General features: G+C 41.7%; 1 protein-coding gene across 2 annotated transcripts; it reads right to left on the bottom strand.

The window, feature by feature from the left end:
- Positions 1-266: 266 nt before the first annotated feature.
- Positions 267-26,449, bottom strand: LOC101919386 (tropomodulin-3). Of its 2 annotated transcripts, XR_008747982.1 has the most exons (11): positions 26,328-26,380; positions 19,722-19,908; positions 18,131-18,287; positions 10,464-10,586; positions 9,771-9,860; positions 9,089-9,219; positions 7,796-7,903; positions 6,181-6,324; positions 5,684-5,828; positions 1,781-3,259; positions 267-906 (listed from the first exon to the last, which is right to left on the bottom strand). XR_008747982.1 is itself a non-coding variant. In XM_055809404.1 (10 exons), exons 2-10 carry the CDS (start codon positions 19,845-19,847, stop codon positions 3,228-3,230), a joined length of 1,056 nt encoding a protein of 351 aa, XP_055665379.1. In that variant the 5' UTR covers positions 19,848-19,908; positions 26,328-26,449; the 3' UTR covers positions 267-3,227. The 2 variants fall into 2 exon arrangements, 1 of the variants encoding a protein (XP_055665379.1); XM_055809404.1 differs by having other exon boundaries at positions 267-3,259; positions 26,328-26,449.
- Positions 26,450-27,048: the final 599 nt, after the last annotated feature.

Raw genomic sequence — 27,048 nt, forward strand, 5'->3', positions numbered from 1 at the left:
GCGCCCGCTCGCAGCCTGCCCCGGCGTGGGGGCTCCGGGCAGGTGCCGGCTGCCAGCCACAGCCCCCCCAGCCAGCCGTTCCCGTTCCCGCTGAACAAGGATCGCTCTGCCAGGAAGGCCCGGGGGAGCCGTAAGCAAGCGCGCCTGCTGCTTGGACTTTTTTTTTTGAAAGAAGCCCCAAGCCCCCAGCTGAGCATGGTACTTCAACCTTGCCAGACGCGTTTACAATCCGGCAGGGTGTAGTGCTGATAGGCCAAACCACTCTGTCCGTGTTTCCTCAATGGAAATTTAATTTGAACGCTTGCTCGTTTGTAGCTTACAAACAGTATTGCACGAGCTGCAGAGAGAACATGACTTATTTCTTTAACATACAACAGTAAATAGAGTTTGCTTTGGGAGAGAGGCTGCCTTTCCATGCTGAGCTTGGAACCAACAGAACCAACACCCGTGGTTCGTTTGACTTCTGCATTACACCTGGAAAATAATCAGGATGACAAAAGCATCACCTCTTTTGGGGAAAAAGCCCCTGTGTTTGTGGTAGCCGGTTACCAGAGCGATGCCATTCTGCACTCGGAAGCAATGAAGTCACGCACAAGACGTCACTACATCTGACAGCATTACAGTGGCGTTCACTTTGCTGAGACCGTGTGTGATTCCCGTCTACAGACAGAATTCCTTCATTTATTCCAAAAAGGATACACACTGGAGGCGCAAAAGTGACTGTTATTAACTGTTCCATGCACGATGCCTCGTCTTGCAACAATGTGGAGGCCCAAATGCTTCTGGTTGAAAGTAGCCCCAGTTCTCTCTGGTAGTAGATACCTGTCCTGGACGTGCCGACATACGGTCACAGATTTAGCTTCTGTCTGCAGAGTTAAACCAGATATTGATGTCCACGGGTACCACCTGTGACAGGGCACCTGAGAGTCAAACCAAAGCCCCTGCCTTTGGAATAGAAATCATTAAGCAGCTAAACTTGATTTAACAAAGGCAGGCAGGGATTTCAGCTATCATTTCCATAATCCAGCCTGTCATTATTCTCCATCAGGTAGGAGCTCACTGCCCAATATTGTTAGATTATGATAAAATAAATCATCACAGAATCACAATACATGAACAGATTCCATGAACATGCAGCCCTTCAACAAATGAAGACATTTGTTTGTACAGCCTGGTTTTTTGACACAAGATTATTACGGTGCTTAGCAAATAAAAAATAAAGGTTTAGGCAACTCAGCACGTGACATGCTTTGGCCATGTTTATGCAGCACTGTCTTTAAAAAGACACTCAACTTGTGACTTTATGCATACTGTATCAGAAGTTAAATTTCAGAATCTAAAAAGTTCTTGAAAATTGACAAAACCCAAAAGAAGCCCTTTTCCTTACTAGTGAGATCATTCTAGTTTTGTCAGTGTTACAGTACGTATAGTCTTTGGTTTTGTCTGAAAAACAAGTCAGAATTCTGTTAACACATTCATTTGTAATTATAATAAAAGGCTGATTTTGAAAACGGGGGGAAAAAAACATTCTTCCACAAGCATAAACCAGTTATGTACATTCGCACTGAAGGCACCATAGTTTAAAATTCTCTGAACAGTTGCAGTAAAATCCAAAGTCACCTCCGGAATAAAGCCTGTCTTTAAAGGTCCAAAATCAGATTTGCAGCAAATTACGACGTGGGCACAGCATCGAGAGAGCTGCTCTGTGAAATTTTTATAGCATATAGAACCTGATGCAAAAATCTCAGTCCAATATGTATTCTATACATAAAATGCTCACCATATTATGATCCTTCGATGAAAACAGTTGTCATTTGAATTCTCTGTTGCTCTGAATATAGCCAAGCAGTCCTTTGGAACATTTTTGTGGTCTCATGACAACATTGAGCAAACTTTGTACAGTATAGTCCAAACAGACCTACACCAAAAAACCTCTAGATATTCATATTATTTCAAAAGAAGTCTACTGTGATTATGTACAGAAGTTGAAGTGATTCTTGTTGCTTTGTTAGTTTTCTTAGATACAGAACTTTAAATACTTTAATAATTACTACACCTTACAGATTTGACACTGCATATTAATTTCTTCACACTTTATGTAGTGTTTCAACAGCAAGACATAAGCACAACAGAAAAATCCTTTCTTAAAAGTGTTACTTCATTGCTTTATTTAAAAAATGATAGATTGATATGAAGTACTAATAGCTTAATGCAACAGCCTGAAAAAAAGGATTTTCCATTTGCCAGCATCTTTCAACAGTGGTTTTACAGTTAAGGCTTCTTTTTCTGTACAGGACTATATAGTAATATAAAAAAATGCATGTCCACTACTTCTAGAGAAGTGGATACTTATCAACGTAGGTAAGGATTTTTAAACAAAGAATATAAACTAAATAATGCTAATGAACACATGAAATCAGCCTAAAAACATATCCAGTTTAGATACAGAACAAGATACGGTTATGGGACCTTTTGAAAAAGACTTTAAAGCTTTAGGTGCAAAAGAAAAACTGTCCTTTTGCAAGGCTCCTACACCTTTCCCTCCCCACCCAAGGGTTCTGTTTTTTTATTAGTCCCTCAAACCTCTTGGGAGAAGTCCTTAGCCAATTTATTTTTGTTTGGTTTAAAGGATGTCTTAAACTTAATCACAGTATCAAGAACTAATAAAACTTTTAAAAAAAGTAGAATTAAAAATAAGATAGCTGTGAAAGATTTCTCATCAGTGCATATGAACAAGGCTGAACAGCTCTAGACAATGAGTCCAACTGTTGTGTGAAGAATCCCTTATCACTAACACATTGTTTTCAAGAATATACACACCCCTCCATGTAAATAAGCACCCCCAGATTTTCTAACAAACATTTCAATTGGGTCATTATCTGCCAAACGATCTTGAATGTCCCATTCTTTGACTACAGACAATTATACCATTGATTTGCAATTATATTTTTAGCAGAAAGCACAGCCAAAGCCTTGAAATACAAAAAAGTTCTTAAAAAAACAATCAAAAACTATGGTACAAAGACTGGTGCAGTTACTGTGTCTCAATCTGAAAAACGTGATGCATACCAGCAGATTATTAATATAGCTTCGCTTTAAAAGGAATGGAGTTTTCCAGTCTTTTCCCTTCTAACCCAGGTAAGTGTAGTCCAAGATTGCCAAAGCAGACGGTGATGACCGTGCCCTGGCGACCCTTGAAATTTCCACAGTTCTGTTAACAAGATCTGCTAGTTGTCTCCTTCAACCCTTCTCTTGCGAACTGTAACAAGAGAGAGAGAAAAAAGTTTTATTCTTTTATCATTGTAACTACTTTTCACATTTCTGCACCATCAGCAGTTACTTTGCCACTAAAAGTTTCACAGCGTACAACTTAAGGTAAATAACATTTTGTATTATCCATCACTTTAAGCTTATGCTTTTGCAGTGCTTACTGCCTTATTCATGAACAGCTTCAAGTATTTGTGAGGGAGGACTTGTGGGGGACAATCATTTTATGTTTGGTAAGCAGATGTAGCCAGTACTCTTTATGTCAATTTTCTAGTGCTGGAGAATTAAGGTTGCGTGGCTTCAAAAGAAACAGTACAAGAGTCGCACAGTATATCTAAGATTATGTATACACTTGGCAAAAAAAAAAAAAAAATACGTTACAGTCAATAGCCTAAAACATTCTACTTATTAACAAAAAATATTTAATTGTTAGAAAACGTAAGAGCAACAAAAATTTGTGAATAAGATTGCTAGAAGCTCACATGCTGTTTAGACTTAATATGCAAGATTGACTGAATGACTGGAGTTTTGCTCAATATTTGTAGTATTTTTAATTGCTATTTTATTTTTTCCCTATCAAATTGCATTTTCCTTTTCTGTGTAGACATAGCAAATGAGGCTAAGGGTCTTAGAAATTACATAGGGCGTCTCCATTTTGTTTAAAATAGTCGAGCAAGCACATTTATACAAGAAAGTGATTCTGTTCTCAAATCCACTCTTTGGAAGTCATGCAGTTTTACCGCTATTTGTAATTTGAGTTGATCTTCTTTACCTTCAAATCAAAATAATCGAGGGAAAGCTGTTTTGTTTCCCCTCCCTCTTCCTGTCTCAAGAAATGATTTAGAAACAGCCTAAAGAAACAATCAGAATAAAATCACACTAGAATTTTACCCTTTACAAATGTATTGCTCACTTGGAGAGTAACCCATAGACTTATCTCCATTTGAATCCAAATTGTTTTCATCGGTGACAGAAGTGATGCACACCTGCTTTCATCAGATTGCAAGAACAGATGGAAGAGCTTCCAACCTTTGATTTCTCCAATCATGCAGTTAAAAGCAACATGTACACAGTTTCAGACAAAGGGAAGTAGCACAATTCAGTGTAAACAAGCGAGAAGGAAGATACAGGCTACTGTTTTAGAAGAAACGTACGAAGACAGAAATGAGAGACTCTGAACATCTCAGTTGTCAGTGCTCAATACCCAGCTGGGTATTCAGAGTAACCTGTCTCTGTAGCTTCAGGGCTGGAGAGATGAAAAGGTATTTGCAGAAACTTTTACTCTCATACTCCAGACTAAGAAAGCAAAGAACAAGAGGCAAGATATCAATAGAAACATAGATTTCCAACAGTTAAACACTAAAATGAGAACTAGTGAAAAGACAAACCTTAAAAGAAAGTAGACACACCTGAAGTGTTACAATGAAAAAATAACTGGTTTAGAATCCATTTTGAGAAACAGTTATGCAGTGCCTGACTGCCATTCTTCTCTACGCTCTGTTACTCCTCTTCTGTCTCTTCCAGAGTTGTTTTCCTCCACTTTACACTTTACCCAAGAGGGGAAGCAGATCTTGAAACTAAATTTCGACTTCCTATGTCATTCTCTCTAATGTATTCCTGAACTATTACTACTACTACTAAACTGCCTGGCCTATTTGCATGCTGCTGAGATGTGCAATCATTACCATAAAGCACCTAAAGCCAATAGGTTTAATTAAATAGAGTTTAAAAATGTAATTCTATTTGAATAGATGGACCACATTATCTTGTTTGAGAGCTTCCAAGTATTTGACGTTGTTATATAAATTATTTCCATTCACATGCTATATTATTAATGAATATTCTGTGGGTCCACTTAGTTTGGATTCTAACAGCTGAGCTCCAACAAAACTTCCTGCAGCAAATAAAGATGCCACTGCTACCAGTTATCTTTAAGAGAGGCAGGGAAGGACCTGTGCACGAACAGAACTAGAAGGGAAGGGATGATCCAGTCCCAGCCTCTGTACATGACAGTACTTTCCATTTCCTTGCTTAAGCAATCCAAATGAAACTGGGCGTACTGGCATTAAAGAGGATATCCTGCAATATTCATATCAAGTACTTCTTTTATAGAAACAATGAATCTTATCTGAAAAAAAATAAAAATATTTTTCCCCTCTCCTTGCCACAACTCATGTGGAATTTGAATGTTCTTGTTCTAGACCACGATAAAAATCCTCAACTCACACACCTGAACACCCTGCAACAAAATAAAAAGAGGCCATCAAGCAGCAACGGAAGAGCAGAAGTAAAGCACAGGAGAACTCTGAAACCGATCTACTCATATTCTGCGATCCTGGTTATGTCAAACAGAAAACCAGACACCTTTAAAACCTGTACATTCATTTAATAGTCACTCTCTACTGACAGGTCTTACCCAAATCATTATTTTTGGTGATAGCTGCAGCTGCCCTGGCTCGAGGTCCCTGTTGCGTGAAGTGGTATCCAAATTTGAGGATCTTGGTGTTTTCTTCAAGCATCTTGGCAATTTCTACTTCTGCAACAGTGCCCAGCTGCTGCCTCTGTTAAAATGAAAGGTACAGAAATACAACAGAGCTTATGTGTATTCACCCTAAAAAAGATCAGAACACTTCCATCACATTAGTCAATAAACACTTTGCTTCGCTTTGATTAATCTAAAAGGCAGAAGGCCATAAAATACATTTGTGCACTTAAAAGCACAAACAAGCACAGAAGTGACTAGGAATCCATTTCAACAGAATGCTTCTGAGAATCTTAAGGACAATCATTCATAGGGTTAAGATAGTTAAAAATAAAATATTTTTGAAAGTTTATTACAAGCTGCCTTCTAAAAATATTCCATCAACTAGGATAGACTGATTTTAATTATGATATTACCACCACCTCACTTACCTGATTATCAATTTTGATCTCTGTCAATGTTTCATTGTCTTTCAGTGCATCGACCAGTGCCAGAATTCCAACTCCAGTGATGAAGTTTGATTCTATATTTAAACTTTTTAATTTTTTGTTTACTCTCAGCATATCTGCAAGAGCCTTTGAATGCAAGAAAGCATCGTTAAACTTTTGAATTTTGCTACAGTACATCACAGGACACAGTGATAACCATTTCCACTTACTAGTTCAATAGGAGCAACAAGTTGACAGATGCACGGTGTAACTTTGCAGGTTTTCATTTATTGTTTGACAGTGAAGTGACTCTTCAACCAGGCATTATCTATATTCCTCTTTTTAATAGCATTTAGACAAGAAAAGGCCTGCCTTTCTCTTGTTACAAACTAAAAGCTACACAGAATATAAATTATCTGAAATTAGCATACTAGACCAATTCCATTTTGTAAGCCTTCACAGCATACAATGAGTAATGCAAGCTGCTAAGTAAAGGCCAAAGAAAGGGTGTTAAGTCAGCTGAATGGAGAATTAGGTACGGTTAATTTGTAAACAGGAGATCTGACTTTCAAAATGCTTGTGACTACAGATTTGGTAGGAAGAAGTAAAATGCAAAGCTCTAAGCACAGTACCAGCACGTAGCTAAAAGCACTCATGGAAATGGCATATACCTGATCTTATTTTGGAGAAAATAAGAAACTGAGAATAGGCAACTGCTGAGTTTTACTGTCATAAAAATCACAACCGTTACATTTATTTTTTTTATCAAGTCACAATGCAAAATCCAAAGCAAGCCACACCCAAGAAAAGAAGCCTTTAGAGATTTTTATTACAAGAGTTTCAGTTCTACTGAACAGGAACTTTTTAATTGACCCAAAACAAAGCTTTCAAATGTTCATTTAATGGAGTCTTTCAAACAAGTTTTCTTTCCAATTTGAAATTAAAACAAATTCAAAGTATTGTCCCAGAAAAACAGTTAGCACTGTCCTCTTACCTCTATATTTGCAAATAAAAAAGTTATGCTTTTGATTCAACATAAGAAAAACAGAACCAGAAGATAAATACTTCAGTTTCAGTCATGTCAAACTAGATACCTGGTCTAATATTATGCTTTATACGCCAATGCTTTAAGTCAATCTTTGGCAGCAAGGAGGTCAGAGAAGCAATTATTCTACAACTTTCTTCAATTAAAACTCTGAAAACTCTTGAAAAAGATTATGAGCTTTTTCAGTCCTCCAGTGTGCTTCTTTTACTGTTAATTTTGAATATACTATTGGCTTGTGGAATGAACATCAGAAACCATACACTTAGGAAAAACAGAAAAACAGGAAGGAGGTTAGCAAAATGAAAAATAGGGGGAAGGGATTGGGAAAAAAGAATTCTCACTCTTCTCATGCTCATTCATCTGATGCATTGCTGCATATTAATCAGCTTGTAATCATTTACCGACTTTGATACAACAGAGGTTTGTTGAAGAAAACATACTTTGCAGTGTAATGGAATTTAATTGTTTTAATCTCCAAATATTTAAACAGGATTCAATTCAATTCCTTACCATTGTCCTCCCATCCTCACCTCCCTTGTACCTCCACTTAAACACGTTAGCAGGAGTACTTACAACAGCGACAGGATCATTGCTTCGGGTGGCTGCAAGGCTAAAATTCTTCACATGCGTGTTGGTTTCTAGGGCTTTTGCAAATTCTTTCAGCGTTGGAATTGGTATGTTCTTGAATTAAAAATAGCATTTCACTCTCTTGAGATACACAAATTTATCCCCTCCCTCCCAACTTGTTTCATTACCTTATTCTCTTTACAGTAAAACGTAGCATAATATTAACTGGTCTCTAATAATATTGCTGGTCTCTAGCAGTATCACAGTAAAGGCCTACACGTATAGCAAAGCTATACGTTAAGAGGCAATGGCTATTAAGAGTCACCAGCTCTATAAAGCGAAGTCATCTTTTCTACATTGATGCCATTGCCACAATAGAAGTGTTAAAAATATATATTTCGCTATCTTGGAACTGTTACTGAGCAACATCTACATGAACTGAATATTCTGTTATCAACATCAAATTGACCTCTTACAGATAGGAAAAGATTTAGAGCTTTAGACTGGCATTTCATTCAGTGTGTCCTATTCCAGAATGTGCCAATTTATAGTTTGGTGATTTTTACAGTGTAGTAGCAACCAAGGAATAGTTTTAGATACATTAATTATGGTAGCAAATTCCTCAGTTTATTATATAAAAAAATTTGTTCTCTTGCCTTTTTAGGCATTTCTCTTGGCTAGCATTTCTCTATTGTACAATATTCTTAAACCATGTATTTTATTTTCTTCCTTTAGTAAGGGCCACCAATAGCCTAGGCTGCTAGAGAGGCTGCAGCTAGCAGCCGGTCACTGCCGTCTGCGCTCTAAGTCAGAAGTGCTCTAGTTGTGTGTTCTTTCACTCATATATACTTAAAAGCACAACTGTTACACTTAGGAGCAGAAGCGGCCCCAACTGCTGACAGCTCTTTTGTAAGAGAATTAGAAGGATGTCAGGTACAAATATCACTTTGTTTGCAACAGCAGTAAGTGAGAGCACGTTGCTTCATCGAGGACAAAGGATTCCAAGTAGTAGTTAACTCCAGGATGGTGAACTGCTGGAACTGTTGCCAACTTGGCAGAAACAGAAAGCTGGGCTGGCAGTAAGAAAATCTAAGACTTTTTAAGTACACATTTGGCAAAAGAAACCAAGATGGCTTATCGGTTTAGCTCCAGGTTTCTGAGATTACACACACCACAGCATTTAGCAGAAAGGCTGCTGTACTTAAAATAAGCCTATCATGCTCTTATATATTTTTTGCATCTTAAAGCGTCTTCTACTAAGAAAAAGCAACATATTTACTGCAGTCTTCAGCTAATTACCTTAATGTTATTTAGATTAACTTCAACAAGACGTGAATCATTATCTTTAATCCTTTGCAGTGTCTCCTCCACATTTGTGGGATTTGGCGGTTCATCAAAAACAGGCAACATTTTTTCACCTTTTACTATATCTGAAAAGACATTTAATTGTAATCACACAGGTCACATACATTCACTGTGAATAAATGATACACATACTAAATAGTTACTGTATTTAAAGACCATTTCATCAGTTTTTACATCTCTCCCGCACCTAAAAAGCATACCATCCTCCCCTGACCCTATTTTCACAAAGTTCAATTCTTTTCCAAACGTCCTCACAGCCTTTCTGCTTTTCTTGCGTACCAGCTTTTTTCAGAAAGCCCATAGGAGTTGAATTACAAACACAAACATGAAACCTAGACACCAACACACCCAAATGCATGTTTATGCCTACTTTTATCCCCTAAAACATGACTTAACAGCAGGACAGATTTCAGCGTACATATATTTTAATTCTACCCTTGCCAGAACTCAGCAATGCCATAGACACGCACATTTCCAACTCAAGACTGAACAGTCTATAAAGAATGCTAGTGCAACAACAGTCTATAAAGAATGCTAGTGCAACATGAAATAGTTAATGCTATAGTACAGCATGCAGTACAAAACCCATTTATCTAGCACTTGCGTACACACTTACTTGAGAAGCTGTCTTTGTCAACCCCATTACTGCTTCCTACTACATCACAGAACTGATTGTTTGTTATCAAGTTAGACATTCCCAGTATAGCTGTAAAAAGAAAAAACGAAAAAGCAAAAAACCAATTTGTTCCTAATTCAGCTCAGATGCAGAGATCCTTTAAATAATAATTTTTTTGTAAAACCCCCAGGTTACCAGTACAGTAAGCCATTCAATCTCTTAATAACTTCAGTAAATGTAGAAAAAAAATAATTAATTATAGACTTTTTAGTTGGCTTTCACATTTTTGAAAGATTTGATCTCACCAGATTCAAGCATTAAAGTTAAAGGTGCGGCTCAGTCACAAAATTCTTGACTGAAGCTTTAGGAATACAGGCAGATAGCAACATTCTTATATGCAAGGAAAAGTGAAGCACACCTCAAAGATCAGCCAGTCTGAGGAATCAGTGTAAAGGTTTTGAGTTTGAAAATCAGATATTTTTTGCAGGCCAAAATAATCTACCTTCCTATAAATGATCATAAATCAACAAAGTTGATATACTACAAGCAAACTGGCACATAACGTGATCTAGTTTCTATCACAACTACAACTTCCTATAGTCACATTTCAGCCAGCAAATACATTACCACATTAATTATAGATCTTTCTTGTCTAAATACGCACAGTACATTCAAACTTCAAAAAACACTAACCTGCGAGGTCACCTAATTCTGTGTCTGTGGCACTAGTCAAGGCTTCCTCCAGTTCTGGATCCAGAGAAAATTTTTCTTCTGTGTAAGACTGTACAGGCTTTTGCTTGGGGATAAATATTTTCCCTGGCATAAAGAAAAAGAAAAGTCTGATGTTACTTTGTCTTATATAGCTACTTATCTTTAAACTTTTCTATACTTAAGAAATACATATTACATTTAGTAAATCCTGAGAAGAGCACCAAGGACAGCATAGAAGAATGAGGTTTATTCTGTTTGCTCTTTCAAGTCAGAGATGAGGAAAGACCATAAGCAGTTGTATAACATTACTTACCACAGATTTTCAGGTGTCTATAAATCTTATATTATATAAGCCTCCATTATACATTTTAAACAGCATAGAAAAAACACCTGTAAGGAAAATTTAGTATCACCAGAGAATGGTGACTGGTGTCTTCTCAAGGGAGAAAGAGACCCAGACAGAACTGTAATCTGTATGTGTCAGAGAAATAGAGTACCAAAGAATCATCTGAAATCATGGACGGGAGCATTCACTGCAGTTTTACAGCATACACAATATTTCTGATTTCAGATGTTAACCCAGTTTTAAAGTCAAAAAGGAGATGCCTGGGCTGCTTGAGAAAGCCATGGTTTGTGAACAGCAGAACCCAGGAGAACAGATTTCTCTAACGTAGAAAGGTCACAGACAACTCAATGGCAAAAGGAGCAGAACTAATACCGTATCCTGCACCGACTTTTTAGTCGTTACAGACAGGTAATGGGAAAAGTTATTTTAGGAGACATGCATTATAAATAGAGGTCTGTGTAGTCAGCAAAATTCCTGCATGTATCTTCAGCTGAAAAGTGAGGGTAAGAAACCAGAATATGAAAAAGCTATTCTAACAGTTATTCAGAAAACAGTTCAGATTTGAATGATTTAGAATTGGCCTTTTGAAACAAGTAAGTCTACCACTGGCTAAGAACCCAGGAGAGGTAAGGGGTGCTTAGGTTCAGGACAAGTTAACGCGGTAAATAAAAGCGCCAGTACGGTATGAGAGAACAAAACTGATGCATTTGATAGAAGTAATTCACAACTAGAAAACTGTAAATGTAATCTCAACAGTTACTCAAAGTTTTTCAAACTTTCCAAGTCACCTGAGCTATCAGCAGAGCGAGCTGTGGGAAAGGGGTTCCAACTTCCTTCAGTTATTTCCTGGGGTAGGAAGCAGCACTAAATTCTCCTATGGAGTCTCAGTGCTAATTCAGGAACACACCCTCTTCCATACTCATAGCTAAAAAACATTTCCACACATGAATCACCGTAGCTCATCCCAATTACATGATGAAAACCCATCACGCACAAGAATCAGACCGGCTGGGCAGAAGCCAGAAGCCCAAGATATTTTTCCTCAGACTACATACATATGCATCGTTACATGTTTGGACCAAGTCTAAGTTTAGCATTTTTAAATATCTCCCAATGACAAGAAGCTTTATAGGGATGTTTCAGTTTTATTTCTAGGAAATTCCAACAAAGCAGGATTTTGCTTTCCACCACGGGAAGCAATGCCCGAAGTCAGCTCCTGTGCCCCACAGCAGACACAGGCATAACAAAACACATCCACCTTTTCTCTCTCTCTCCAAATTCCCATCCCAGATTACAATAGTTTGTGGTTCATTTTCTTTTTAAAGGAACTTAATGCATTACCACTAGCACAGGCTAGCAAAGAAGCATATCGGGTTTTTCTCTGACAACAAAGTCTGATGATCAAGATCTGTTGCTAGCAACACAGTATTTTTGTTCCTGGGTTGCTATCTCTTTGGAAAGTTGTATAAATGGTCATTATCCATATTTAGAAGCAGAAAATAAATCTCCTTACATAACTGTACTGACTACAAACAGTAGCTGAAAGCAGCTGACAGGCATTACCACCCATACCTCAGGACTGATGGACAGTGCAAAAGGAACTACGTTTGTGGTGCTTCAGGATCTAAAGAAAACCTTCATGAACTGAAGGCTTAGGTAGCAAACGTTTCAGGTTATTTTGCTATAACTGATACAGTACATTTCTACCCCCATTTTCTTTTACCAGCATCACCTGCTGGGGAGAGAATGTCATCCTATTTACGGCATCATTTATGTCATCCTATGTACAACATCAGTGCAGGAGGCAGCAGGCACTGGAAAGAAACTCATCTCAATTAAAAGCAACTTTCTTAAAACATGCTTCAACCCAGATCAGCCTCCTGTCTGGTTCATTACACAGTACTCACAAAAAAGAACTACTTTTTCTGATGTTACTTTAATTCTTAAATTCATAGGTTAGGAGCTTCTGGTTCTAAACATTTGCTTCCTAAGAGTGAGACTAGATTTATCTTTAAATGCCTGACTCTTAAGATAACCTGAAGAGAGAGAGAAATATATTCAGTTTTTATTAAAGCAAACATGTTAAAAGCCACTCCCCTCCAGAAATATTCATTGCAGCCAACTCCAGTCAAATGAACCAGGTCAGGAGCAGTTTTTGTTATAGAACAGGTCACACCCTTGTGTATATAATCTCTCATCCATTGGCTTCATCTCGTTCTAGCCCAGAGTTCAGAGGTTTATAATGCACGTACCAAAGCAGGTCTTTCCCTATTCCCTACTGCTGTTAACAAACTTACTTCAAAAACTGTAAGACCCCTGTGTCTCTGGGGACAATGACCTAACTCAAGGCCTGCTGCCAGGACAGTTTGGCAATTCCCTTCCCTCTCTTACTAATGTAAGCTTGGGAAAAAAAGTTTAAAAAAAACGAAAACCACTACACATCTGTGCAGCCCATGAGATTAATAGCTTTCTGGGCCCTCAGGTGGAACATTTCCAATAGCAGGGATCTGATTGCATGAAGGAACATGACATCCTCCTTTTCACCAACAAAGACGCTGCAAAGATTAAGCAATACAACATGAAGAGGCAAATTTCAGAGATGTTCAGAGATGTCACATAATTTCTGTAATAATTATTTATTCAGGTCTTCTGCGCCTTTAGCTAACATGTTAAATGATGCACGTCCCAGGATTAATTTACAAGCTTTTTGCTACAGAATGAACCTCCAGTTCCAAGTTCCACACAGGCGCATTGCTCAACAGGCAGAAACGCTGCACGATGGCTATTGAAGTGCCCCAGACATTCAGGAACAGACTCACAGCATCTAAGGTGGGACTGAAAATCTTGCAGGAATCGGGTCTGTTCAGTGTGCCCGTGCACTGCACGTTGCTGGTACTGTCCTCACATATCCCACAGTCCCACACCCATGCTAGTAGGCAGCGGACGGCCACAACTTGCCGATCAGGAGAAAGTCTAAAATCCACTTTGCGGTACTCTGCAGAGAAGGAATCAAGTGTCACCTGAGGACATCCAAATACAAGCTCATCTTGTCAGTGACTTCATGAAGAAAAGTGAGCAACATCGGAGGTACCCCTTGTATCTTATGTTCCTTAAAGTTTCATCAACCTAGAAATTGATGCAATCTACAATTCATCAATCACTAATTCTTACCACGTGACAGACTTAGGTTCATCAACTGACTTGTAAGCAAATTTTAATACAATTTAATTTTTTAAATTCAGCTTACAAGTGACTTAGTGCCTTACTGTAGAAACAGTACTGTTATTCATTATCTGATTACAGGCCACATAGCAGTGAGTTAGAAAACTGTTTTACATTAATGCTAGAGTATCACATGTTATTTTGTTCTAGCGGTCTTGTATGGGGAATGTCAATTTGACAACTTGTTTCTCCAAAGCTCCTACAGGATATTAGCTTCATTTTACAACATGTAATACACATCCTTTAAAGACCAGTGACTGAAAGGCAAACAGAGAGCACGGCGTACACAACGTCCCAAATCCTGCTGCAACAAACACAAATGGCAATCTAGAGCAACAACTGAGCAGGGCAGCGACAAAAGAGCTCTAGTCACCTGGCTAGAGTTTCAGCCTAACAATATTTTCTGGATGACAGAGCAGGGATAAAAACCCAGCCAAACCAACATTAAAGCAGAAGTTACACGAAATGCAAATCTACACAGAACAAATATACCCTGGCAGGAATGTAGAGGGAAAGCTGGAAGAGGGCATCACAATAGGAGAGTGCAAAGGGTAGAAATGCAAAGCTTAGTTTACGTAATAATTTGCTAACGCCTTGCACTATACAGCACAAAGTACATTACTGACGTTAGATGTGTTTTTATCTCAAGTGCAATAATTCTCGTCTTTTGCTGTTCCAAGAGAAGTGAGAAGCATGGATCTAACTTGGTCAGATGCGTGGAACACACTTGAGGGCAACAGCCTGCAGCCTCGCTTCACTGTTCGGATGAGAGATCCTTCTCCTTGCAGTACGCCTTGTAAAATCTTTATGACATACTTACATACACAGATTGAGACAAAGCTAGTTTTGTTGAAATTATTACCACATTGCTCTCATGAATCTCTTGAACAATGGTTTACTGTATGGTTCAACACTTAATTGGAACAGAATGTGACTTAAGTCATTAAATCATGTTTAAAACAAAGTATGTTTTTAAGAATGCTTTTAGAAACAAAATCAGGCACTGGAAAAATGCAACAGAATATGATATAGGGATTGTTAAGCTTCGCATTTCTTTAGTGCTGTTCATCTCACCACATCAGGGCACTTAACATTTTCTCAGATCTTCCACATTTCATAGCACACAGCAAAAAAAGGTTCCAAAGACTTGGAGAAATCACATCATCTATCATAACAGCATGTTACCCCGAAATGAGGTACTTGGGACAAACGGAAGAGAGGGTATTCCTGCACGCTGTAATAGGGAAACAAGGTTACCAGGAACCAGTAGCAAGCCTGGATGCTTATTAAATTAACCTAGGGTAAGTTTCTCTGATAAACCTGCAGGCCAAATTGCCATGCAGACATTAGTTCTACTAAAACAGGAAAAGGAAAGAGAAAGAGGAGGATGCATTTTCCCCTGCTTACTCCATGAAATAAAAAATTAGACCAAGTTAAAGCAAGGAGACCAGCTAGGCACACAGAATTATTTTAGCAAAGCCTGACCCACAAAAACAGCACCAAGAAAATAGCTGCAACTCTAATCCACCTGTCTCCCCAAAAACCCTCTAGATCTGAAGGTCACGATTGTCAGTTTTCTTCTGAAGTAACAGGATAATGAAGTGAGATTTTCACCTACCCCATTCCACAATTTGTTAGCGTTTCTCCAGAAATACATTTACCTAACCAAACATAAAAATCATAAGCCAGTGTAGTTGTTTGTTTGTTTTAATATTAAAGAAAAGCACATGAGGATAAAAGCTCCCTCTAGATAAAAAACATCCTACACAAGTATTAAGTTTTGCTCTACTCCCTTCCCAAGTTTTACATCTAGATAAAGATCATGATTTCTTGATTTAAAGGATTAAGTTGCATAGGTTTGCCACTTTGTGCAAAATGGCTACAAACATTAGCAGCAAGTCAAAGCTGAGCCATGATATATTCATAAGGGGAAAAGAAAAGGTTATCCCTCACCTATTACAAAATTAGCTTAGCCTTCTTCCCTCCTCCTGCCCATCTAACAGAGCATGAATTTCCTTAGTAAACATTTGTTCCCACATTTTTAGTTTTAATGGAAGTAAGCTACATTTCATTTTTCATATTATTTTCTCTTCTTCTACAGTACTAAAATAAATGGTAGAAAAAGTTATTAAATAGCAAGTTTAGTGTTTGGGTTTTTTTAAAAGAGATACGGGAAATTTTACTAACTAAACTGGTATGACATATTGCAACATCCAGACAGACTGCTACTTAGTAATGCTTTATTACATAAAGGACATGACGTCTTTCTTAACCAAGATCTGCGTTACAGCTGGACCCTTCTGTTTTTCTGCATGATTCTCACAGATTTTATCTACCCAAACAAATAGTTTTGCCATGTGCCGCTTATGTGAATGAAGCACTGATACTCAGCAGAAGTGCTACTAACTAGAGCCAATCCTCCACGCCCAGCCTCACATCCTGAAGGGGCTGTGCACAAACTAGCAGGGCTGCAAGGGATTCCCCAAACTAGCTACGAGGCCTGAATATACTTGAACTCAATCACAAAACCCAACATACACTAGCAAATGTCAGGCAAGAAGCAGAACGCGGGAGGAAGCAGCAGCACACTACACAGCCCAACAGGGCACCAGCAGGTACTTCCCAGCAGCAGAGGTACCACGAGGGCCGTGCTGCTATAGGTACCTTTGCCTTCTACATCCAATACATCATGTTATCCTTAACTCTGTTAGTCTTACTGATTCAGGCAGCAAACTCCCATTCCTTTATCAGCAAAGGAGTATCACAGTTACCATCTCGCAATGGAAGTGGTGCTAAACTACACAAATAAGGCAGAACACGGTGTATTAAGGAGGTAGTACGTCATATACAGTGCATACATTATAAAGTCTCTATTACTTCAAGGAAAAGAAAAAGAGACCAATGCTGTCAAGTAACAGCTACTGGTACAGGCAGAAAAAATACAAATACCCGCAATAAAATTTTCACTGAATATACACCACAATCACAATCATACATACAAACCCAGCAGATGAAGACTCAAGTCTGAAAAAAGCAATGATTCACACCAGAAAATTAAGTAGAATTCAAGGGTTTCAAACCCTTAAGAAGAAAGGAACATCTCTGGCAGCTGGATTACAACTTACCAAACAATTTACTGAAGTCTTACTACAGCAGCTCTGCTGTGACGCTGGGGAAGGTTTAGGCAAGCTACGATCACAAGCAGTACACAAACACTGCGTCGACAGCTAAAAACCTGTGCATATGTGCCCAACACAGGGGTGGAAGTTTCTGTCCCTACCAATAATGCTTAGTAAGGCACAACAAACCTGGGAACTCTTGTTTTGGGGGGGAAATAAATTCATGCACATTCTTTTTTAATTTTCTCCTGAAAAAGGAAATGCTTCCCATCAAGTCAAGGAGAAGACTCAATCCAAAACAAAGATTTAAAACCTCAGGCTTTAGTAATGCGTCCACTCATTAGGTCAATGCCTCCATGGTTTTTAGAACACAAACCACTGCCAGGTTTCAAAACTTCTTGTGATGTTAACTATGTAATTGGTTAATAATAACTATGCAATCTTATTAAACCTCCCAGCAAGGATAACAGAAAGACAACATGACTGCATACACCACTTGCCTGGCCTTGTCATTCTACATCTTTGAACATTATTGAGTATCTACTATGACATCATTCTACTGCTATTTTTAAAATTCAGCGTAGCATTACAAACATCGCTATCTGTACTCAGCACTACAGGGCATAAGCCACAGGCGCCACAACAGGATTTGTTACTATTGACACAAATCAGGAGTAGCTCTTACTTCCAGGATACCATCCCTATCAGAACTTTGCAATCTTTGATAATATCTTTGAGTCTTATTTCCATCCTGCGCTACATGCAAACAGCACACCAGGCCCAATGCCACAAAATGCTCGAACAGGAAGCATCCCACCCCTGCACAGTAGCACTCATTTGGAAAGACTGTGAGCTAAAAAAGCATTAGAGCTGCCAGTGCTTCAATAAACGGGTTCACAGCTGTTCTGGCTAGCCCTCTTCAGAGATTTCATAACCACCTGCACCGGAAAGGGTGGCGTTACCTTTCTTTTCTCTTGTAAAAGGCACATAGTCTTCCCTGTCTTTGTGCTCAAGAGCCTGCTTCTCTAAATATGCCAGGAGTCGTTCTCTGTCGAAGGGACCTGAAGCCTTTTTAGCAGTCTGGTCTTTCTGGCGGAAGCCTGCAGGCAGAAGTGCATTCTGCAAAACAAAACGGAGCAAATAAGTACAGCTTTAAAAGTCTGAGTGAACACCCATTTAGTTTCATTTCCCTCTTCCTTCTCCCTCTCTCCCCAAGGTTCAAACCTGATACACCATACTTTTTAGGCAATCTTTGATCCCTTGCCAACGTCCTTTTTTTGGGGCAGGGGAGGATACAAGATAATCTATTCTTTATACACCAAGAATACAATTAAAAACAGAGCACCCTGCACTCTGAATAGGACTGAAGCAATTCTTTAAGTACAATAGCTCCCAGCACTAGACTCACTAGTTACTTTGCATTTATTTTCTAGAATGAACACTGTTTAATGAGTAGTAGTAAATACAGCTCAGCTATTTACAGTTTAGACATTCAGCAAGAGACTGCTTCCTCCAACACTTACATCCATATGTTTCTAGGTTTTTAAGACAACTGCCTCTACTATCGTCCAGCCTTTAACATACAGTATTTCTACTTTTGGCCTTGACTCAAGATGGGGTGGTTTTTGTGATCATCAACATATTTCAGCTAAAGAAAAAACAAAACTGAACACACACACACACACACAAGGATACTAGCATGGAAAGAACAGAGCTTACAGAAACTCAGGCTGTCATAAAAGACAGCCAATCACTTTTGCCAGTTCTCCTCTGTTAAAATGTCTATAAAAGCCAAAGCCAACTAAAATATCAGGAATAGCTTGCACTGCCACAAAATAGATGATCACAGTATTCTTAAGTGATGTCTGAACAGCAGGATTAAACTTAATCCTAGTACTATTAAAGCAAGAACAGAGAATCAGGAGGTGAAAACAGAAGTCCTGGACTCTGACGTTAGCTGCAGTAGAGGACACAATTCAGCTCTTTATAACAGAAACCTAAAGTAGTCCTTATTCAATACCGCAAGCTGACAATCATTCAGGAGCCGAGTAATTACTTGCCTCCTCTTGGCAAAGTCAGCACGAGGACAGGAATAGGTATAGGCTACCAGATACAGGACCAGGATTCTTTAGAAGGGGTCAGTACCTTACCTCTCCCATCAAACTCCAATCGTTGAAGCAAAAACTAAAACTGGATGCAAAAGGGCTGGTTACCTGATGACACTGGAAACAGGGAATTTAAACAGGCCTTTCTAAATAAACTTTCTTTTTAAGAACATGACTAGAACCAATTTTTATTTATAAATAAATCCCAGAAGGCTCCTCCTAACAATCACTTCTTCCATTTTCCTCTATTACAGTTGCAGTCACGTTGCAAACAGGAAATAAACAGTTGAAACATTATATACACATATATATATGTAAATAAAATCATTAGCAGACTATGAAAAAACTGTCCAAAAATATATTGTACAAGTAAAAAATCAGTCTCAGTTTATTTCAGATTAGTTTCTGAACAAATGAAAAAATAAAATTTCTTTTGGCTAATACCTACCTCAGGGTCAAGATCATCCAAAACAGTTTCAAGTTGTTTCAGTTCTTCTTCTGAAAGTTTGCCAAGAATTTCATCCTCATCAAGATCTTTGTACTTGTCCAAGTCCTTTCGAAATGGGAGTGTCATGACTTGGGCAGTAGCAAGTTGCTCAAACCCTTCAAAACCCAATTCTTATTCTCACCCAAATCTATAAAAAAAGGTTTTAAAAAGAAATAACCACTGTTAAGGTAAATATCCCAACTACAAAGCACCCTCAACCTCCAAATACATCCCTGAAAGGAAGGCTTTTTCATCCAGTATCCATATCTCCCTGTTACTCTTGGTTACAGCCCATGGAAGCTGTCTACACCTTGCTTCTCCACTGACAAGAATCCTGTGCTGCCATGCCCTTTTCCATCAGTAACTAAGCTACATGTATGAGTCCATCTTAATGCCATTGGTTTTTACAGATATTGCAGTCAAAAGAAGAGTTAAGATGCTTTACATTTATTGTTGCTGCTGCTGTTCGAGGGCGGTGCAGGAAAACTTCACTACAAACAAGTTAATTGGTTATTACTGACTCATATCCCTGCCTATTACGTACAGAGGGAACAAAGGAAGTTTGCCTCTGAGTTAATTATAGCACTACCACTGAAGTAACATTCTGTTCTGAGGAAAATCAAAATACCTTGAAGAAAGGCTTACAGAATACAGCTCCTAAGTAGCAGCACTCCAGTCAATCCTACTACCAAAAAAAACCCAAACAAAAACCCCAAACCAGAACAGACTGTGTAACTGCTCACTAAATATTATACTTAGAGGAAACTGGGGTCCTTCAGAAGATGTGCAGTCTATATAGTACTTCTCATGGACAAGGACAGCACAAGGAACCTTTTTTCTAGCAGTCACAATTTTTGAGCGTTTGGCTTGGACAAAACAAACAGCTAATCACAACAGGGTTGAAGCAGACAAGTTGGTTTCTCTCATTTTTCTGTAAGAAGTTCTCGGATTCTCCTTTTGTTCAGCTTCAAGTTGAGCAGACACAAAAAGGTGACTTGAGTGACCCTGTAAGTAAGCGAGAGTGTCCACCATGTACTTGGGGAGCAAAAACTAGATCCATATGTTCAGGCTCATGAGCCTCCCCAACCCCTTGCTCAGCTCTATACACACGCTCAACACAGATCAGACGTACAGCAAACGTTTTTTGTTCTCTAGTAACCCACACTTCAGCGCAGATGCTCACACCACGTATACCAACTGTATTACCTCAAACCTGCACTTAAGACTGTACTTCAAAACGAGATCAATTTAAATCTTTTCCTTCGACTCAAGAGGCAACAGAAGGGCTGTATATACACACTACAACACGGAACCCTGCTTACAGGATTCCTTCACCTCAGATGCTTACATCAAGAAAGGTCTCCCTGGCTGTCAGTTACACACAGATATTATAACTCAGGGACACTGAACAGACGTGAGCATAAAGGTTCACCCACACCATTCTGTCAGGTTTACCTGTGAAGTAAATCTGGTTTTAACAATCGCCTTTGCAAGAACGGTAAATTTTCAGTTCCTAACAATATCTATACCTAAATGAGGAATACATTTACAGCTATTTTCAGCATGTCTGCTTTTAAAAAATATTACTGATATAAACACTAGAGCTCACTTCTAAACCACAGCTGACATTGATAGGACATAATTCCAAAGCTGAACTACCAACTTAGGTAAAGTTTTCTCAAACATAACAAAAAATAGAAGAAACTCTCAATTTCACGGCAAACTACATCAGAAGAACACGCCTGGCTTCCTCTGAACTAAACCCAAGCATATTGGAAGAGCTTGAACCTTTTGCAAGAGGCTACAGATCTGAGAACATCCAGGTTTAATGGCTGCAGAAAATGCAGAGGGTAGCACACCCATGGTTTTTCAAAGCTGTGTTCCAAAAGTAACTGAAGGAGTGTCTCTGTGGCCTGGCACGCCACCTCAACAGTTTTCACAGTCTCATGGCATTTGTTTCTTCAGGTGCACAACAGCTGAAGGACAATTAGCTGATAGCTGCAGCAGAAGCTACACAATCTGCATGCAAACTTCTCATTCCAGGAGCCTTAATGTTTTGCTCTTCCTTACAGTTTAAGCCATTACACACTATCATAAGGGAAAAACATTTCCTGCAGCTGATTACACTGCAATGCTTGTGACCAGGCTGCACCATCTGTATCCTACATCAAGACACTGCTATTTACCACATTTCTGCATGTCCATTTGCATTCAAATGTTAAAAGGTGTAGTTTTAACAGGTAATTATATGGAGCAGAATAGATGGCATACTGCAGAATAATGCTCCCCTTGCTCTGATGCAGAGTAGCGCTGCATAACCATACATTACATTCATGTAGGCTGCATTTCCTCTCCATGTATTGCCGTACAATGCTGTCACCCAAAGTTAACTACCTTTCATTTACTGCATTGCTATGTTTTACATTGGAAAACTACTCATCCTTTATAATACATTAATTAATGTTCAGGTCAAAGCTGTCACCCAGAATTAACTACCTTTTATTCACTGCATGGGTATGTTTTAGTTTTACATTGGAAAACTACTCATCCTTTACAATACATTAATTAACGTTCAGGTCATAGCCCTATAGTCCATAGTCTCACTTGTTTCTATAATATGATAAAATTAGCCATTTCAAATCCTGAGCTACAGTGTTCAGACACCAAAAAAAAAAAAAAAAGACAAAAAAGATAAAAAATGTGTAAATAAAGCAGCAGAGCAGAAAACCCCACTATTTCTGTAACTGAGTCTTCACTTCAGCAAGAGGAAGAGAAGCACATGTAGCCTGGCAAATTTAAATGTAAAGAGTTTTCAACACATTTTCTAATACATGTCAATCAAAAGTACTTTTTAAAATACAAAAGCATACTTAATATGAAGCACCCTTAAAAAGCTACGATGGTAGCACTGGTTAGCATATCTGGACTGCACAGAGATTGCTTGGTAACAACTTTCGAAAACATTCCCTACAAAAACCACAGCATATATGACACTCGTACGTAACGTGCTAAAAGTCAGGTTTTAGAACACGGTGTCAAGAAATCTCATTGCCTAAAAAGGGCACAAAGGCCAGCTGAAGCCCTAATCTAATCAAACAAGCCCCTTCACCTCCCATTAAACACATTTGGTACTGTATTTGCTTTCCCTCACTCACTGTAGCAGTGCAGCATGCAGAAAGGTAATTTGTAATGTAAGTGCATTACAAATTACAAGGTTTAGAAGAAGCAGTTACTTAGACTGTGAATATTTGTGGCACATCTTACTGCGAAACTGTAGGCAAAACTGTAACCATCAATTTTGGCTTTGCAAATACTTTGCACTTTTCTCATCGGCAGAGCTAGTTTTCTTCTAAAGTTTCCTTCTTAGCATCCCTGTGAAAACATGACATGCATTAAAAGTCAAAAGGGCTAGTATTCTTTTCTCAGATATATAACCATAAGGTAAAGCAAGTTCCTCACTGTAGCAACTCCACAGTCACATAAGAGATTAGAAGACAGCAATAACCTTACTTCAGGCCGTTTTATAATTACCTGAATAATCCCGTGAAAGACTGTCAAGCAACTTTCACACACGTCTTAACTAAAAGTTGTAATTTTTTTGATTTTCTCCTCTCCAAAAATATTTTTTTAAAAACCAAGAGATACTAAAAATAGCTAGCTTCCAATTTTCTTTCAAAAATTCACTCCCTAGAAATTTCTATTATATTTAAGAACAAAATTTCTTGGGACCCTAACAGGATCTTTAGAAATATCTTGCACACAGGAAACTACAGTCTTGTTAAAGTCCACTGTAAATGGTTTCCGTAACTTGGATTTTAAAATGGAAGTGACATCATGAAAAACAAACCCAGCCGGTTTTGGCCAGCACGTTCGCGGAGTTCACTTTAATCTCATGTGTTCCTTTGGAGCCTCCTTCCACCCAGCCTCTGGGTGACCCTGACCTGGAGCAGGGGGGTCCGGAGCAGGCGGGTCCGCGGGGCTGTCAGCATTCCTGCACAGTCAGGGCCCCAGACCATCCCAGCTGCTTGGAGAAGCCTAATCCGAGCGTTTCCCCCGGGAACCCCTAAGATGGCAACAATTTTATTTTCCACTGTGCAAGACTATACAGAACTGTTTAGGAAGAATGTGCTGCACTTAAAAGAGCTATCTTTATTTACCAAGGCTAGGACATTTAAAAAAAAGAAAAGTAAATATAAATATTAACATAATCCCAGCAGGTTGCTTAGGGTGTTTTTGTAACGCCTTACGATAACTCTGCTGAACAGCCCAATGCTGCTTTTCTTGGCAGAAAGCTCTCAAAACCCCACCCGAGCCCTCCAAACCTCCAGCCTGGGCTAGAGTACGCCAACCAGGCTCAATGCCCAGGGGACCGACCAGCGACATCCCCCAGCCCGCAGCTTTACGGAGCCAGCAGGTGGCAGCTCAACTTTGCCTAAGCTTTTTGTCAGCTTAGGCAAATTGTGTTTTCCAGGCAGTAAGGAACAGCTGTTCTGGGCTGATTTCCTACAAAAGCAAGCCCGAGGCTTCATTCTGGTCAAAGAAACAATTCATCAAGTTTTATACCCGGCAAAGTGAGCTTCTCCAACTTCACGTTTGTCCGTTCAATGACCCTGGGGAGTGGAGGGGGGACTGACAGCTACTGCAGAGTAACTACACGAACCATGAATATTCTTCCATGATAAAATCAGAAGACACCCGTATTTCCAGTTCCTGACAGCCTCTCCTCTGTATCAGAGGGCACCTGGAACCAGACAAAGCCCACTTTGCTCTGTTATGTGTCCTGTATACAACTACACAGAACTAGGACACAGCTACCTTGCAGACGGGGTGCTCCGAGTGACAGCTAAGCTGCCAAGTTGGCACTGTCCCATACAACCTTATTCCTGCGTGCCTGTTGCTGAAAACCAGTCACCCACGCTGCAGGGTCATACGGACATACCCATCCACCAGGCAATAGCAGGGTGACAGTGCCAGGAGCTCTGAAGCGCGTGTTCGGCAAGCGGCACAGGGCACGGAAGCGGCAGCTTCAGCGGCACGAGGCAGCACTTCATCGCACCTATCTCCATGACACTTCCAGGCATGCTCATCAGACTAGCTGCAGGGCAGGTGTTACGATCCCAAATACATACATGGCCAGGGTAAGCCAAAACCCCCAGGTGCCACGGGTACCGCCCGCCCTGAGAAACTCCTCTGGCAGAGATGCTGGTCCAGCTGCCCGTTCCCTCTCTGCATTGGGAGCTGCTCTCCGGCCAGGATGAGGGATGCTTTGGCACCTTTTTTTTTCCTGACAATACCTGGATTTTTGTCAATAGAGCCTGACTGCCTGTGGACACTGACACACGGTCTCTCCTCCCAGAGGAACTGCCTACAGGCGTTCCATTCAGAAAGAAACATCGGATGCAAGCTATATATATATACATTCTATAAACCTGAATGTTTATAGAAATGTTCGGGTATTTGTTGCCATGACAGAAAAGCGGCAAAACTTCCAGGCCTTGATCAGGACAGCAGAAGAAATTCACTTTATTCCCATGATGTTACTTAGGGAAAGCTTCTGGGTGGTAGGCAGCTTCTGGGTCTCCCTTACATCACAGGCCACCCCTCAAGCTCCGTACACCTGACACAGTAGCAAAACATGAGTCCTAAGGATACGTACAATATATATTATAGCAAATTTAAAGCATACAGCAACCTGCCTAGAACAGCACTTATTTTCAGCCCAACTTGTGCCTACCTGCCAAGAAACAGGCAGACAGCTTCCAGAGACTTACACAGGGAGTCTGTGTGCCAGATTCCCAGGGAACACGGGACAGTGAGTGCGCAGCCCGGCGCGGGGGGCTCCCGGGCCTCGGCCGCAGCCCCTGGCTGCCCCTGCGGGCCCTGCCCGGCACCGCGCCGGCGGGGGAGCGGGGGGCGGGGGGAGGCGGCCTCCCCTCGCCCGGCGCCGCACGCAGCAAGCAGCAAGTTACGTGAACCAAACCCACGGGCGAGGTCTGTGACCAGTCTTCGGGTTTCACAGCAAAGCGGGGTGCTGGTGCCGCTGCGCTGTACCCCGGCGCCCAGCCGCGAACGCCCGCCCAGCGCCCCGCAGCCCGCCCATCCTCCCTCAGCCCGCCGTAGCATCCCCCGGCGCCCCGCAGCCCCCCAGCCCGCCCATCCTCCCTCAGCCCGCCGTAGCATCCCCCGGCGCCCCGCAGCCCCCCAGCCCCCCGCCCGCCTATTCCCCGGTGCGCGGAGCAAACCCCGCCCCGCGCCCTCTGCTAAGGGAGCCCGCACCCCCCGCGGCGGGAAGGCAGCCCCGGCGCCGGGTGCCCCCGCTCAGCCGCAGGACACCGGGGCGGGCAGCCGCCGGCCCAGCCCCTGCCGCTGCTTCTTCCTCTCCTTCCTCCTCCCGCCGCCGGCGCGGCCCCTCCCGCCGGGCTCCCGCCGTGCTAAGGCAGCGGGCAGAGAGCTGCGCCCGCCGCCGCCTGCCCCGGCACCCCCGTCGGGGCCGCCCGGCACGGCCCGGCACGGCGCGGCCGCTGCCCAGCCTCAGCCCCGTCCCCCGACCGGCCGCTCCCCACTCACCCGGGCGGCGGCAGCGACCCAGCTCCCTCAGCCGCGACCAGCAGCCCCGCGCCGCCCCCGAGCACGACGGGAGCCGTAGTCCGGCGGCGGGGCGGTGCGCCCGGGCCTGCGCCTGCGCCGGCGGGCCGGGGCGGGCCGGGGCGGGCCGGGGCGGGCCGAGTGGGGCGGCGGGAGGGGCCCGGGCGCAGCCGCGGAGCGGGGCGAAGCGTGGCGGCTCCCGCCCCCCGGCACCGCGGCGCTGCGGGAGGGCTGGGTCTGCCGGGCGGGGGGCGGCGGGGGACGCAGGGGGCGGCGGGGGACGCGCCGGGCGGGGAAGGAGCAGGACGGCGCACGGCGGGTCACGGCGGCCGGGCCGCGCTCGCCCTGACAGCCCAGGGCCGCCCGTGGGGCTGCCGTGCGCCTTCCCCGCGCCCCCCCGCGGGTCCCTTGCAGCCGCTGCCTTGGGCCTCTCCAGCGGCTGCACCTCCGCCTGCGGTCTGCGCGGCTGCCCCGGGCGGCGGGGCCCTTGCGAGTGCCTTGGGCGCCCTGACCCAGCGGCAGCGCAGGGCGGGGGGACTGGCGGGGCAGGGGCGGGGGCAGGGGTAGCGGCAGGGGTAGCGGCAGGGGTAGTGGCAGAGGCAGGGGTAGCGGCAGGGGTAGTGGCAGAGGCAGGGGTAGCGGCGGGGCAAGAGCAGAGGCAGGGGCAGGAGCAGAGGCAGCAGCAGGGGCAGTGCCCGCCCTG

The sequence above is a fragment of the Falco peregrinus genome, chromosome 1 (assembly GCF_023634155.1).
Source record: "Falco peregrinus isolate bFalPer1 chromosome 1, bFalPer1.pri, whole genome shotgun sequence".
In the NCBI taxonomy this organism is placed as follows: domain Eukaryota; kingdom Metazoa; phylum Chordata; class Aves; order Falconiformes; family Falconidae; genus Falco; species Falco peregrinus.